Source organism: Orbicella franksi, chromosome 1 (assembly GCF_964199315.1).
Source record: "Orbicella franksi chromosome 1, jaOrbFran1.1, whole genome shotgun sequence".
NCBI lineage: Eukaryota > Metazoa > Cnidaria > Anthozoa > Scleractinia > Merulinidae > Orbicella > Orbicella franksi.
In genome coordinates, this window is record NC_138145.1 from 9,698,880 (window position 1) to 9,714,300 (window position 15,421).

Here is a 15,421-nt window from a genome sequence, read left to right on the forward strand (position 1 = left end):
CATGAGACCCCAAGCGCTAAACATTACCCACACTGCTTTGCCTCGAAAACAAAAAAATGGCGGGCTGTGGGAGTCATTTCCCCGAAATAGATGAATGATTTCAACTCGTTTGAAAGTGTTCTAGTTCAAAATACAAAGGGATTCTTGTAGGGTTGAAGCAGAAAGACTTTCATTCGAGTGACGGACTTCGTTTGGATTTCTAAGAAGTAACGATCATGGCGGAAGTTTGGTTGTTTTCGTCTGTTGCCCTTGTGATCACGAAAACGAAAGTAGACGACTAGAACCGTTCGATGGCTTCTTCGACGGTGTTTCGTGGTCGACGGGTCGTAGATCCCGTCCCAGTTCAGCGAGGTCTGTCGCCGAGAGATGGAAAATACCAGTCTTCGTTCTCAGGTAGTACTTTTGAATGGTGTTAGGACAAAACTCGTGGATTTAAGCTTGCTTTGGCTTCGCTTACATTGCGATTAATCGGATCAATCATCCCGTTTTGTTTTGATGAGATCAATTTGTTTGGGACCTGCGGTAGGCAAAGTTTGAATGCAGTTTGTTGTTTTCTGTAACCATACGTTTGCATATTTTTTACTCACAATTTGATTTTAGATTTAGCGGCAGCTTGGGAAAATGTTGGGGAAGCGAAGTCTGCGGTAAGTATTGTAATCCTAGCTTGTTTTGTCTGGTTTCAGTCTCACAGGTGGTCGACTGGGCGAATTGCTTGAAGACGAATCTGGCAATATGAATAAAAGAAACGCTTCGTATAAGCCTTTTTGACCCATAGAAAACTCATCGCAATGCTGTTAGTCATTGTCTAGAAACGTTTCCCCGCATAGAAGTTTTTGCCGCTTACACTGAATTGAAACTGTAACTTTTTATCAATTAATAATTAACTCAACCAGTTTGAATCGAGTGCAAAGTGAAAGACAGTGTACAGTCAAATAAAGTACAAGAAGATTTTAAAGAACTTCTAAGGATTTTGTAGCCAATTACATCATTCTCCCAAAATAACACGAGTTGCACAATCAGAATCAAAAGGAGGTGAAAATTGTGACAAGGGTGTACAGGGAGAGGTTGAGATTGAGATGTAGTTTTTTAGATACATTCATCATATACAGGTAGCGAATGTTTAGTTATTGAGATCACTGAATAAGTTACATTATAGCAGCTTTTGATTTTCTGTACTCTGGTTAGATCAGTAGTAGTAACTTTCACTGAATGCATAGACTTTGTTTTGTGAAACAAGCTTAACAGTAATGATTGATTGCCCTGCAAGTCATTATCTGAATGTCCTAGAAAAAATCAAGTAAACAGATTCTCACCCAGAACAAAAGAAAAACAACCGCAACATAGATGTAGTTCAGTGTATTTATAGTAACGCTTGGTGTTGTTTAGCATACCATTTGTTGTGTCATGGTACAGGGAAAAATTATGTGAGGAAAAGTGTTTTGAACAAAATTGATTCTAACTTTTATTCTGATGTTGACATTATAGTCAGTAGTAATATATAATTTAGAATAAGTTTAAATTTCTATGTGATTGTGAGAACCAATGAACATTTGATTATTGTCATTGTGTTATAGAAAATATCCATATTCCCCCACAGAAGGGATTGGAATCTCCTGGGGATGGGGTGTTCTGTAAGAACAGAACATATAAAGAAATTTATGAAGCTTAATTGGAATTTCCAGATGGGAGGGAGGGTGTCAAATTCCTTCTGTGGGGGAGGTATGGATATTTTCTGGAACTGCACGTTACACTTTGAAACATCTTTCTACAACTCCGCATTTTCTTCTGACACACAGCTTCAGGCTGCTGAAGCCAGAATAAACGAAGCAAATGCTGGACTTGGAGATAATGAAGGGCTGGACACTCCTATGGAGGAAGTCTTCTCAGAGACACAGAGATATGGAAGAGTAGCCAGATATGAACTGCGGCCGAATCATTTTGGACAAGATGTAACCTCCGTGTCTGGTCGAAATAATTCAAGAAGGGCAAATGATTATCGGATGGTAAGAAAACCGGTACTAATTACGTTGTTTTATGTACAAATATACAAATTGTGTGTACTTAGATCTCTTAGTGTGTTAGGGGTTTCATGAATGTTTTCAGCTGAAAGACAACTGCTTTTCACAGGCATTCTTTATAAGAAAAACTTTCCTCTGCATGTAGATGGTCAAACCAAGTAGCTAAAATCGTCCTCACAGCCAGTCAATCTGTGTGATGCCCAGCTGTTACTGAAACCCCTAGTGTGTACATGTAGATTATAAGCTGTAGCCAAATTAACTGCATACATAATCTAAGTTTTAGAATTCCATTATCATCATTTCCTTGTCTTCATTATTTGGAGAAAGGGTCCTGAAAAAGTTTACCTGAATTAAGAATAATGTTAAGGTCGGACACACAAGGTGACAAATTACTGCAACAGGTCCCTGCGACAAACTTCTCAATGTTTGTTGTTTCCAAAACAGATCACAGCGACATGATGCAGGGAAAAGTTGCAACAAAATTTCCTATTTATGTGGCATGGGGAATTCTTGTGAAAATCACCCATACTCTCAATTCTGTTGTGGCCCCATCACGTTGTGTCATAGCGACTCTGTTGCCTAGTATGTCCTGACCTTTAGTTTCCATGGAATAAAGCCATAATTTCTGCACCTTATTTTAAGTAGCAAGTAATTTCTGTGATGACATAATAACCATCCATCCATACATGTAAAAGTATTGTTCTCAGAGGTAGACTGCTTGCATATCCAGCTATGTGGTACTAGTCTGTCTTCCTGCACTCTTTATTTAATTTCTTTTGTCTTCAGAAAAAGGTTTTTTTTTCTATTTCTGTGCGTTTGGTTTGAGAGTGTGTGAAGGGTGACTGCTGTGTGGGAAGAATATATTGGTAGGTGACATAATGGTCTTGACTAATGGTTTAGCATTTTGAGAACTTCTATGTCATTCTTTTCTTTACTGATTTATTATCACAGAATACCAACAGACAAGACTTACCAAGCAGAGCACCACTACACACGTCTCTTTTGTCTCCTCCATCAAAGGATATTCATGCTGAGCTTCGAAATGGTCCCACGTCAAGAAATCCACTGCCAGCCTTTCCCACATACTCCTCAGACGCTGGAGTAAGAGAGCCAGCTGCTACAACGTCTTATTCTTCAATCCATAGAACAAATGAGCTGCCAGGCCGCAGATCACCTATAAGGTTTCAAGGCCTTTCATCCATTCCTTCTGCTTCCAGTTTTGACGATTCTTTGGAAGTTGGAGGTACATCTAGGCTCTCTAGGAATGAAAGTCGTCCAACATCCTCACTTGGGCTTAGACCTGTAATAGCCAATAATTCAGGTGTGTTTATTGTGGAAAATTGTTTCTTTGTTGACGGGTCAAGCTACTAACCTTGCTAATTTTCTCTTTATGTCTGAAATTTAGATGCACTTGCAAGATTAAAAGAGAGAATAAAATTACAGAAAGAGCAGGCCTCAAGACTGAGTCCAACTGGTTCTGCTAACGGTAAATGTTATTACTGATAATTAATAATTTTGTTTTAACTAATTAAATTACGCGTACTATTTTGATATGGCAGCATATTTGAAAGGGCCTGGTACAGATTAGAATATTCCTGCTTCAAATAACTTGCGGTTATTTTGTTGAGAACATGACTTCAAACAGAACAATTATGTTTTGTTTGGGTTAAGGCTACCCTGTGTCCTTTAAGCAATCTATGATACTCTCTTGATCAACTATTATTTATGTAAATTATCTACAGGTCTTAACTCGTTTGAACTTGCTCTTTTTATAAATTCATTCCTTGATAATGGTGTCATGAGGTTGCTGAAATGTCAGAACATTGTATTGTTAGTTTTTATTTGTCTGTGTAAAGTAGTTAAACTAAATTAAATTAACTTCTCTTATGCAGGAAATAGTTCTTCAAATCCGTCCCCTCCTCCAGACATCCCATCTGTGGATGCTGCAGTGGTGGAACCTTACAGAAGTGACATAGATGTTCCAGTGAGAGCAGCAATTTCAAAACGTAAAGTAGCCTCTGCCCCTGCTGCCCCTGCTTATAAAGGTAACTGTGATATTGGCAGCTTATGGTGACCTCTCAATAATGCATTCAAACTAATTACCGGCTTGTATTTTAAAAACTGGAAGCTACACTGCTATCCTTGAATCAGTAAATATCCTCTGAATATCCATCTAATCTTTCTCTTTCATAACAGTTGCATGGATTACTTACATGTACCAACCCTTGTTCTTTTGTATGCTATAGGACAAAGAAGGTTTTGCTAATAAAAAGTTTTTGTCTGTAATTAATTACAGGTTTCAGTGAGGTTGAGTCAAAGGTTACGACTAAATCTGAGGCAAACAGAAAAGTAAAAGCAAAGGGTTTTGCAGTTGACAGCACAATAGCAAATTCTGCCAACCTTAGACCTCCAAAACCACTGCAAAAGAAAGGTACGTTGCTCTCTCTTATAAATTTGTATTAATTTTTCTAACTAATAAAATTTGCTGAGATACAATATAATCTTTCTTTCTTTAGCACCTCCTAAAGTACAGCGAGTTATAGCTCCTTGCCGTCCAACAGATATCATCACAACGTCTTCATGGCGCACTGGTCAGCGAACTGTGAAAAGGATCTTGGGGCCTGCTAAGAAGACATCAAGTTCTGCGACAGGCCGTCCCCAGTCAAGTAGCAGTCAGGACACAGATGTGTCAGAACCCAGGAGTCTGAATTTCCAGTGGAAAGATGAAGATGATGACAAGAAGGGTGGCGAGAAAATGAATGGTGACACTGCCGTAAGGGATGGAAGTACAAACGTTGAGGTTCCCAGAGAAAAGTCTCCAATGCACGAAGAACACATTAATGGACTAGATTCTGGTGAGAAGGCTTGCTGACAAGGAAAAGATTGAACTTGCAATTTGTATTGCTACGTGTATGAAAATGTTCTATGCATTTTTCCCTCTTTGAACAGATTCTGAGCTTTCCCAACACTCTTCAGGTCCAGCAGCAGAATCTGAAGCAGATGTCAGTGAGCAGGACATGAAGGATTTAAAAGGCAATAAAATGCTGTCAATGGAAGCCAAAAATATTTTGTCTGACCTAGAGTTAGATACTGATGATGAGGCGGGTAGGTATTTCTCACTCATTGTTAAGTAATAGGAAATAGAAAACATTTTCTGTGTTTCTATTGAGCTTTAGAAACACGTGTGGAAGTTTGGGAGAACGAGAAATGCTGTGGGACAGGAGTGTGCTGTGGGGCAGAGGTGGACAGGCTTTTTAGAGTTCTCTCAAATTTTCCTAAGTGCTCTATACATGTAACCTGCTAGAAACATGCAGAAAATGTTTTCTATCTTTTCTTAGAGAACAACCTAAAGACAAAAAAACAGTGTGACTACAAAAAGGTTTTCTCAGTTTCTATCGAGTTATTATCTGCGTGGGTATTTTCTTTGGACTATTTTCTAAATTCAAATCAAGTTTTTTCAAAAAATACATTTTTCAATTTGAATGTCTTTAGGAAATAACTACTAAGTCACTCATTTTAATGTTGAACTTTTTCAGAGAAGGAGATTGAAAAGGCAATTCCTGAGTCCAAACCCAAACAGAGCAGAGTGAAAAACTCATCAAAGAGAACTCAGAGAAAGACACCATTTCATCCACAGTCACAAGGTGTGAAACAAGTTGTTTTTTATTCTCTTTGATCTGTGACAGGAAATTGCAAATACAGGAAATACGTCTATTTTTACATACTACATGTGTTGCCTTGACCTTGATAATGATCAGAAAAGCCACTTACCACGCAATTGAAAACACTTTCTCATAAGCATCTCTAAACAGTTCTTACTGGTATACACACATAATGTAATTTCCCAGAACATAGTTTCTCCCAAAACAAAACAAGATGCCCGGCAGTTCACTGCGTTGAATTTGTAACATTTTGTTTAACAGAACCTTTTTGATTGCCGGTTGAATAATGAAGACACAAAAGAATTTTTAACTTGTTGTACCAGTTACAGAATTTTAAAATTATCAATGTTTGTTTTTAGTTTCACAACAGCCAGTCTATCCCAAGCAAAAGTCAAGACACTATGATGCAGATGAAGTTAAGGTTGGCGGCAATGATTAAGTTTTGAGTGTTATGATTTGTAATAAATTTTTAAGTAGTTGTGCATGTATTATGTTTTTTTAAGCTACAAAACACTTGATTCAGTGTAAGGCAACAAAAGCATCTTCTTGTCTGTAGCTTATACACCTCTGTATCTGTATCAAGCTAGAATATTCCTTTTGGTAGATTTCCTTTATAATTCTTGAAGTAAATATTTCAAATTGTTTTTTGAGCAGAAATACATGGCTAAACAAATGGCAGAGAGAAAGAGAAAGTTGAAAGAGGACAAACTTCTGAAAAAAAGGGCAGTGGAAGAAAAAAAGAAGAAACTTGAGGTATGTTGTGCTGTTTAATATCCTTACACAGTGGAACTCCACCTTACGGCCACCCCATTATTATGGCCACCTTGTTATTACTGCCACTTTACATGTATTTTGGCCTGAGCAAAAGCTTGGTCAGTCATTTTGTCATTCAAAGAACCCTTTTAATACGGTCACCCTGTTAATACGGCCACTCCATTAATATGACCAGATCTTTTTGAGGCCAGTTGGTGACTGGATTAAAGGGGTTCCATGGTAAATGTTAAATATGTTTAAGTTTCCTATAGTTTACATGGACATCCATTTGTCGCAACCTTTTTATCAAAATTTGATTTGGAGTAATTTTTTTTCTCAGGAACTGTACAGTAGGCAGAAAAAGAACCTTCAAAACAATCTTCATCATAAAGACAAGAAATCATTTGGGGAGACTTATTCTAAAGGCCGTAGTGATCTCAGATCTGTTATTTACCCTTACAATCATCCTTTTCAGCAAGATGAAGTAGAGGTAAACTGTAGTTATTGATATTTTACACATTATGTACAGTAGATCTCGTTTTCAAGGGTCCTCTATGTTTTAACAGATCTTTAACAGCACAAGAAGAGCATTTGAAGAAGAAATGCTTTAATGCTAAAGAGATCCTAACCATCGCATTACATGATACAACTGCCTAAGGATGCATAAATTACGACATACTTATTCATGCTCTTATTCACTCATGCACATTCTTGTACGTGCATTCTTGTACATTTTATACATAAATTAGCACATTATCACATTCTATCAATGGTAAAATTGCACAAGCAACATGGGATAATAATTATTAACAACATTGCAGGCCGAATAATTATGATGAGTGTAATATGACGGGACAAGACATAAGACAAACCAAATAATGTGTATCAAGACCTTCCTCTTTGGAAATACATTCATAACTTATGAACTACACTCATTTCACATGTACATTGTACGTGTAGCTAAAGCTGCTATTATTTTTTTTCCTCTCTCTTTTTTTTTTTGAAGTGTTACAGTGAAGACACTGGAGTTAGTGAATCAGACAAAGGTATTTATATAAAAAAGAATAAAAAATAATGTGCTAGCTCAATGAATGTGATCCTTGCAATTTTGAAGGAAATCTGCTCTGATCTCTTCTTGAAAACTGATCATTGAAAATTGGTATCACCTGATATGCTCAATCAGTGATAAATCAATAAGGCTGAAAATTGTCCTGCAAAGAGATTTTAATCAATTATTTCTTCAAGTGAGTTTCATCAACTGTTGCATGTTTTCTTGCAGCTCAAGAAACAAAATGTCTCATTAAGTGACGTGTTGGGCAAGTGCTGAAGTATCCTAAATAGGCTTGTGATATCTGATGTCATTGTGAAAAGGAACCATCAATGTCTCAATGATGTTTAAAAAATTTAAAAATTTTTCATGTCTTGGACCTTGTAGTACTTAACAATAAATACTTCAGTGGCAGACCTGAATAACACAGTAGCAAAACAATGTTCTACTCTGTAAGTATGTGCTTACGGCAGTCATTGATTGTTTCAGAAAATCTTGACATCGCCTCCTTCAGAGGTCTCCCAGCTTATCCAGCTTTTAAAGGGAATGGCAATGACCACCACAGCCTTTCTAGTTCACCATCAGGGTCCATGTCTCCAGAACCTGACCAGTTAAGTGACAGAGAAGAGAAGAGTCAAGTTCCACATGTGACAAGTGTATCAGTTGGCACTAAACTGGTTGATATCAGGCCCTCTGCCTATGTTGGCTTCCCTGAAGGTACAGCATATGTAAAATGAACTCTTGTGTTAACCCATTTGCCACTAAGACAGGGCTCAAACTTTACATTTTTGGATAACTAGCCCATTGGGTTAGTAGCCATAAATTCTATTAACCAAATTATGAGCTATTAATTTTGGTCCTAGTACATGATGTCCAACTTCACTGAAAAATTAGCCAGACAATTTTAAAATGTGGTTGGACAATGTCTGATGATGGTGACTATTATTTCCAACATTGTTCTTAATTTTTAATTTCTTTTTCACACAGAAAAACCAAGAGATGACATCTTGGCAACCAGAAGTGACTTGGAGCCTCATTCTTCCAGTCCAAACCCTCCAGACAGAAACAGACCAGGTGCTGTGCCTTTAACTGGTGTGTTTATGAATTGTTTGTGTATTTGCATTGTAGTTCTAGTTAAATTAAATGCTACCCAGGATTCAATACTAATTTATCGCAGTCCAGTGACTTGTTGGTCGTTTTTAGCAGTAGTTCTGTGACCTGTGATACAATATTATACTTGAAGATAACTTGGGACACTATCAGGCCTTCATGATATGCTTATGCTAGACTGCACTTCCTCTTTTTACAAATCTGTGGCTCATTGGCTTTTCTTAGTATTGTCAGTTAGTTTGTAGCTATTATTTTAGAAGTATCGCACAACAAGTTCAGACTGAGAGGAAGTTATCTCTACATTTAATAAATGGTATTACACTTCTCCAATGGCCCACAGAGAATGAAGAATTGAAACTGTCGGGGAGTCCTCCCAGAGAAGACAGAATTGCAGCCATCAAACAGACTGCAGCACAGCTCAAACAGCGACTGGAATCAGAGGCTTGGAGACTGGGCTTAAACCTACAGCCTGCATCACCTAGAAAACCAGATGAACAACTAGGAACTTTAACATCAACTAGTGACTATACAGTCTTTAAGGGAGCACTCCCAGGTATGACCACTTGACATTTTTAGTACATTTTGTTGGTGACTACAGAATGAAGGCTCTTCATATTAACAAAATTAGTGAGCATATTTACCCTGTAAAAATGCTAATCACAGGTTGTGTTTTTTGTGTTTTAGGAGTTGACAATCTCCATGAACAAGCAGAGCTTAATCAAGAGCTGGTAAGTAATTTCAATTTAAATCAAATTTTCAAATGTGTATAAGGATTCTATTATAATTCAGGGTTGCCAGGGTGAGGGGAAAGTCAGGGAAAATTAGATTTTATTCAAGGTCAGGGAAAAGTGAGGGAGTTTCTAAATCCCTGTTCAAAGTCAGTGAAAAGTCAGGGAATTTTATCTTAAGGTTGCCGCAAATTATTTTATTAGATGTTTTTGTATAGACAAGGCAATTTTGTTTTAAAAATTATCTGAGCCATCCTTATTTTTGTTGATTCATGGCCAGGATAGTCATTCTGCAGGGTCAGTGAAAATTGCTTTACAGTCAGTGGAAAGTCAGGGAAAAGACAGGGATTTTTTTTGTTCTGGTGGGTGGCAACCCTGTAATTCTAGATCAATAACCTTGAGTAGTGCATGTTTTTGTTTAGATGTAGTTTGCAAGTTTTGTGTAACATGTACATGTTTTTATTGGTGGGTGTACGAGAAATTTTCTCTTTGGAACTGAAACCATAAACACTAAGAAGAGAAGGAAACGCTTTTGTTGATGGCTGGTAGATAGTGGTTCACATGCTAGCACCACTGAAATTTTGACATTGTATTCTCTCCAGGATTCCAAGACAAGTGCTGCAACAACAATCCAAGCTGCCTTCAGAGGTCACAGTGTTCGGCAGGGTCTCAATTGGAAGCTACCCTCTGGTAGGACCCTTAGGTCCACCATCAGGGAAGGGCTACATCAAAGACCAAGAATTTCAGGGGCTGGGGCATCAGAGTCGTCCCAGTACTCCACAGCCAGGGACACTGTGGTCCCTAATGAAGGAAACAGCAGCATATCTGATATCAATACATCATACCGCTCTGCCCGCTCTAATGCTCAATCGCCAACACACAGCTCAAGATCTCTAAAGGTAAATGTTGTTTTGTATTCATGATAGTTGTAACACATTCAGAGGATACCATAATGTCAATGCCATCATGATTGTAAACAAAATGTTTCAGGCACTTAACAACATGCCAGGTGACTGAAATCAATCTCAAATTCTTAAAGTGTCACAACAGCTACACAATATTATGGGCCATTTCTGAGTTGCCTTTTGCCTCTGTGTCAAAACAAGTCTGTGTGAAACCATAAGAAAATGTGTTCCACTTACAGGTTCATATTTTACGTAAGTCAAACTCAATTCATTTGAGAGGTTTTGCACAAGGACTTGTTTTGAAACAGAGATATAACGTAACTTGGAAATGACCTAACTGGAAAAAATTTGTAGTTGCTTCCCTACTGTAATTTAGAAAAAAAAAAAAAAACATCTGTTAAATCCGCATGCCTGACATTGCCTTGGTCTTTTTTTTAGGATGACAGATCATTGAGTGTTAGAAGTCCATCTTTGCATGAATCAGAAAGAAGAAAACATGTTACAGGTACATGCATCACTTTGCAGCAAATATCGTGGGGTACTTACAGAGCATGTAATACTACTGTGTGATAGATGGATGATCTGAAGTCTGCAGTTAAGCTTTTGTCTTTGAATGAGATCGTTTCATTGCTGTACTCTGAATAATGTAAGCATTTCGTCTTTTGTATATGAAGGATTGTCTCATTAGCAAGCATTAAGGTTTTATATGTGTAGTGTTTCATTTGTATCTCTCTCATTTCACAGGGCATGTGTCTAAACAGTCCAGGGAGACAAAGCCTTCAACTCATCCTTGGAACAGCAAAGGTGGTGACAGGTAGTTACCTTGAACTGGATGCTCATTTCGTGTCAAAGGACATGAAGACGTGTACTTAAAATAGTATAAGTAAACAGCTTAGATGACAGAGACATCCCTGAGTGACTTACGTAATAGTTTTGGTAAATGTGAAATTAAAGCTCTGTATCATTAATGTGACTGGAGTGTACCATGTTGATACTGATAAATATTTGTTTCTTCACAACTTTTAATTTCAGGTTGAGTGTCATCAATATTTTCACGAGAAGAAACCCTCACTTGAAATTTCTGCCCACAGAAGGTAAAATATTGATACTTGTCTCCAGCAGTTTTTCATTTGTGCCACTCACTAAAACGATTATTTCAAGTATCCTGAAGCATCATTTACTCACTAAATGTTTGTATATTTATGCCAGAGGAAAGTTTAGAGGAGGATGGATTGGAAACAGGGAGTCTTCTCGAAGAAACCTTGCTAGACAACAGAGCAGGAAAAACAGCGAGTCTACTGGAGCCAGGTGCAGACTTGGATCAATCTGGAGGCCTGTTAGAGCAAACATTAGTGGAAGAATCTCCTGAGAAGAGTCAAGACCGTGATGAATATGACGATGATGACTTTACAGGCTCATCACAGGGAAACAAACGTGAAGGAAGTGAAAAGGTACATGTATGTAAATCAGTTACAGCTGGGAAACTGCTTTTAAGCTTTCAAAGGTTTCAGCTGTCAAAATAACAGTTCTCCACGCTGGGTGCCACACATTCCTTTAATTTATGGGAATTTGATGGCCCGGTTTTTCTACGTGAATTAGCAGCATGTGTGGTCATGTGTTTCAATTACACTTGTATTCCGATTCTTCGAGCATCCAAGGGAAACGAAAATTGGTTCGAAGAATCGGATATTTCGAGAAGTCGGGGGTAAAATTTAGTGTTCCACTGAGGGAAAAGAAACGACAAGGTTTGGTTTGAGTTTTTGAAAGGCTGGAAAAATCAAGGGTTCGAGAAATAGGGATTCCACTGTTTTTTCTTTAAATTTGCCGAGGAAATCGGAGCAACATTTCATGTACTCTGGTCCGATTTACATTGAATCATTATAAATTAGTTTCCTGTGGTATTTCTTTAGGGCAGTTTTCAATTGAGTGTCGTGAAACCAAAACCAAAGTAATCACTCTAGCCAATCACAAATTACACAGACCATCCAAAGAACCAATCAAAACTCAAAGCAAACGCACGTAGCCGACGTAAAGCGCGGGAAAACGTGTGCGAGCGAGTTACGATTGGTCTTGTTTTTTACTTCTGATTGGATAAGAAAGTGGCTTGAGTATTTTTTTAAGCCAATCGCCTAGCAAAGTAATGCCAGACCAAAGAAAACGCGAATTATGTTCGACACCCTAGTGAAAACCGCTCTGTTATATAATGAATTTTAATTTGAAGCGCATGGAGAGTAATATTATCAAGAATTCCTTGTTTCTAAATGAATGACAAGTTTTGTTTTCCCCTTGCAGCGCACTCCAAGCCCTGATAGGACTCTACTCTCTGCTGACAGGAGTCTAGAGAGTGGTCCACTGTCACCCACCCTGTCAGAAGGAGAATTGTCCCGTGCAAGCGAAGTTAGCCAGCGCTCTCCGACTTTCTCTTCCACACGGGTAAGAATCTGACCTGCTGTTTCGGAAAAATAGTTCTCCGAGATTCATCTCGTTTTTGTTTCTGATGTTTCTGATGTCAGATGAATAGGTGCCATCTTAGACAAAAGCTGGTAGAGTATTAAACCGAAGCGTTTCTGATTTGTATCTTGTGACCAGGAAAAAAGCTTGAGTTGCAAGGCCGGTTTGCACAAGTGTGTCACGCTAGTAGTCACGCCAGCTTTTCACGAAGGGGATTAGTTTGTTTGCTCAACCGAAAATAATGATGAAAAAGAACCTAGTATAGCTTAGTTGATGAAGTTATATTTCAGTATTGACAAACTATTTTCCCGTTTACACAGCGTTCTCCTCCAAGAGACCAAGAGACTCAGAGCCATCTTCCCCCTTATACCCCACCAACTCGCCCACCTCCATCAGTGTTCACGCCCTCTCATCAGGGAGGTGACCGCCTGTCACCTGGGTCTCTAGACGTGAGGCTGACAGCAGAACTCAACAGACTGGAGTACATGGAGGAGTCAGTGCGCCAGCTGACTGATGTTGAACGAACTCGTGCAGTTTCCATGGCGCAACAGGAGACTGTCTCATTGGCTCAGATACTCAAGGTTAGTACCTCACTTTAGGGTATGGCATTGTCCTCTGAGGTGAAAAAAGGGGAACTCCAGTCTTCTTTTGCATTGTCGAGTTAATGTCTGTATCGTGGATTGCCTTTTGACAGCAACCTAATCTGCCAGGCCCTGAGGTGGTTATTTCGTCACGAGGCTAGCTTCAATGACGTGCATTAACGGCTAATATTGTTATGTGTTATTTTCTCTCTGTTACTTTCAGTCCAAACAACTTTCACACGCTCGTGATATGGAGAATCTAAGGGCTAAAGCTCGAGAGGAAGCTTTAGAGGCAGCCAAACAGCTTGAAGAGGTACAATTTAAATTTTGCTTGTAACGAACTTCATCTGATTGAATTGAACCGTAAACGTACGGACAATAACAAAGTTACAACAAGGGCCTCACAGGTGACATGTGTAGAACAACTTCGTGAGGAAATGTTTGCACACAAGCTTGTCTCGTAGGTAGTGGTCACGTTAGTTTTCAGCGTGTCAAATTTCATGCAACATGGTCTATTGGTCAGCTGGTTACTAAAGCTTTGTTAAGGTTGTATTAAAACTTAGTTTCCGATTCACATTAATATCCATGGTGAAAAAGGGCATTCATTAAAACCTTTAGTGCTTTTTATTTTTCGTTTCCCGTGGTCTTGTAGAGATCTACTATAACTAGTCGTTTTGATTTTTTCCAGGCCCGCCGTGCTGCAGCGGATGCAGCTGCAGGTGCTGCGGAGACAATTGCTCGGGTCAGACTTGAAGCGGCTGCTAGCATTTCAGAATCCGCTGACAGGCTAGTGAAGGTAACATATGACGTGATTTTATATTCCATACTCGTCATATTCATTTGAATGTGTTGCATTGTTTTATGGTCTGTTTTTCTTCTCCAAGGTGCAAAGTGAGGCAGCGCGAACAACAGCAGAGTCAGCCAAGCATGTGGAGGAGGTATGTTTTGATGAATCAGCATGACTGATAATGCATCAATCGGCCGAGGAAGAATGAGCGGAGAATAACACAGACAGAGCCTAGAAACGCGCAGCGCTTATTATTAAACTAAATTAAACCCGGTCGAGATTTACACAGGAATCTGTAACCACCACAAGTTGAAGGCTACGTTTTGTTACAACGTGGAGCCGTATTTCACGTACCCTTTGAGTTTCAGGTGACGTTTAGACCTGATACAATGAGAGTGAACATTCGTTCGACTCCTGTTTAGACCAGCGACGGTAAAGATAATCAGTCCCAATTGGTCAGTTGGGTTGGTCAGTTTAGTGTCAAGATATTACTGTAATTTCTCGCTGCGTCTCTTTTCTTTTGTTTCCAGGCCCGCTCTTCAGCCGCACGGACTTTATTAGATGTTGCTAGACAACAGACTGTGGACACACGAGGTGTTGCCGCCGACGCAGCCAGCGCAGCCGCAGAAGCTGCTGTCAAGAGCACCATGGCACGCTTTCACGAGCAGCAAGAACAGCTGTTGAGAGAAAGAGAGGCGCGACTGAAGAGCTATCGTGACCAGAGTCACGACGAACGCACACGTGACAGTTACTCAAGCTACTCGGCCAGTGAACGCACGGCAGACAGCTACTCTAGAACCAGGACTTCACGGCCAGGAACAGACGCGTTGGACCGGGCTTCCCAAGCCAAGGGTAGTCCTGGTAGCAGGACGTATGTTAGTGATGATTTAGATATTTCTAGAGGCTCGCAGCAAGATAGAACTGCAAGGTAAATGAAATTGCTCACTCATTTAGGGCCTCCACAGACTAGACATTTAGTTGTCGACAACTATTTGTTATCGACAACTGATTGTGTCCGATGCGAGCATTTCACACATTGGAGTGTTAGTTGTCGATGTTTAGTCAGGTCAGCGAGACCTTGGGAACTAACTTTCACTGCGCATGCTCAAAACACAATACGCATGCTCAAACCAATGTCCACCGACAACGCAGTTTCGATAGTTGTCGACAACTAAACCAATGATTCCCACACACGTAAAAAAAACGGTCAAAACGTGGTTGTCGACAACTTAATAGCGTTTAGTTGTCGACAACTCCTCTCACACGCTACGTTTTTCAGTTGTCGTCTAGTCTGTGGAGGCCCTGAGTGTTATTTCAAAAAGTCGTGCTACAGAAACTTGTAAAAACGCAGAAAAACATACTTTTTGTTCTGTGGGCA

The 15,421-nt window shown here is 39.3% G+C and overlaps 1 protein-coding gene across 5 annotated transcripts in view; it reads left to right on the forward strand.

The window, feature by feature from the left end:
* Positions 1 to 49: 49 nt before the first annotated feature.
* The window catches only part of LOC145488786 (centrosome-associated protein 350-like), a 37,895-nt gene continuing 22,523 nt past the window's right edge, over positions 50 to 15,421 (forward strand). For 2 of the 5 annotated variants that reach the window (XM_081467670.1, XM_081467671.1), the window contains exons 1-27: positions 653 to 2,003; positions 2,970 to 3,339; positions 3,424 to 3,504; positions 3,911 to 4,063; positions 4,315 to 4,449; positions 4,535 to 4,873; positions 4,968 to 5,123; positions 5,555 to 5,662; positions 6,040 to 6,101; positions 6,335 to 6,433; positions 6,774 to 6,923; positions 7,440 to 7,479; positions 7,971 to 8,198; positions 8,469 to 8,573; positions 8,932 to 9,144; positions 9,276 to 9,319; positions 9,922 to 10,218; positions 10,663 to 10,729; positions 10,969 to 11,038; positions 11,257 to 11,318; positions 11,434 to 11,675; positions 12,517 to 12,657; positions 12,996 to 13,256; positions 13,480 to 13,569; positions 13,945 to 14,052; positions 14,141 to 14,194; positions 14,574 to 14,971. In XM_081467670.1, coding sequence (XP_081323796.1) covers positions 1,620 to 2,003; positions 2,970 to 3,339; positions 3,424 to 3,504; positions 3,911 to 4,063; positions 4,315 to 4,449; positions 4,535 to 4,873; positions 4,968 to 5,123; positions 5,555 to 5,662; positions 6,040 to 6,101; positions 6,335 to 6,433; positions 6,774 to 6,923; positions 7,440 to 7,479; positions 7,971 to 8,198; positions 8,469 to 8,573; positions 8,932 to 9,144; positions 9,276 to 9,319; positions 9,922 to 10,218; positions 10,663 to 10,729; positions 10,969 to 11,038; positions 11,257 to 11,318; positions 11,434 to 11,675; positions 12,517 to 12,657; positions 12,996 to 13,256; positions 13,480 to 13,569; positions 13,945 to 14,052; positions 14,141 to 14,194; positions 14,574 to 14,971 — 4,457 coding nt within the window. In that variant the 5' untranslated portion in view covers positions 653 to 1,619. The other 3 variants (XM_081467674.1, XM_081467672.1, XM_081467673.1) reach the window with 3 other exon arrangements.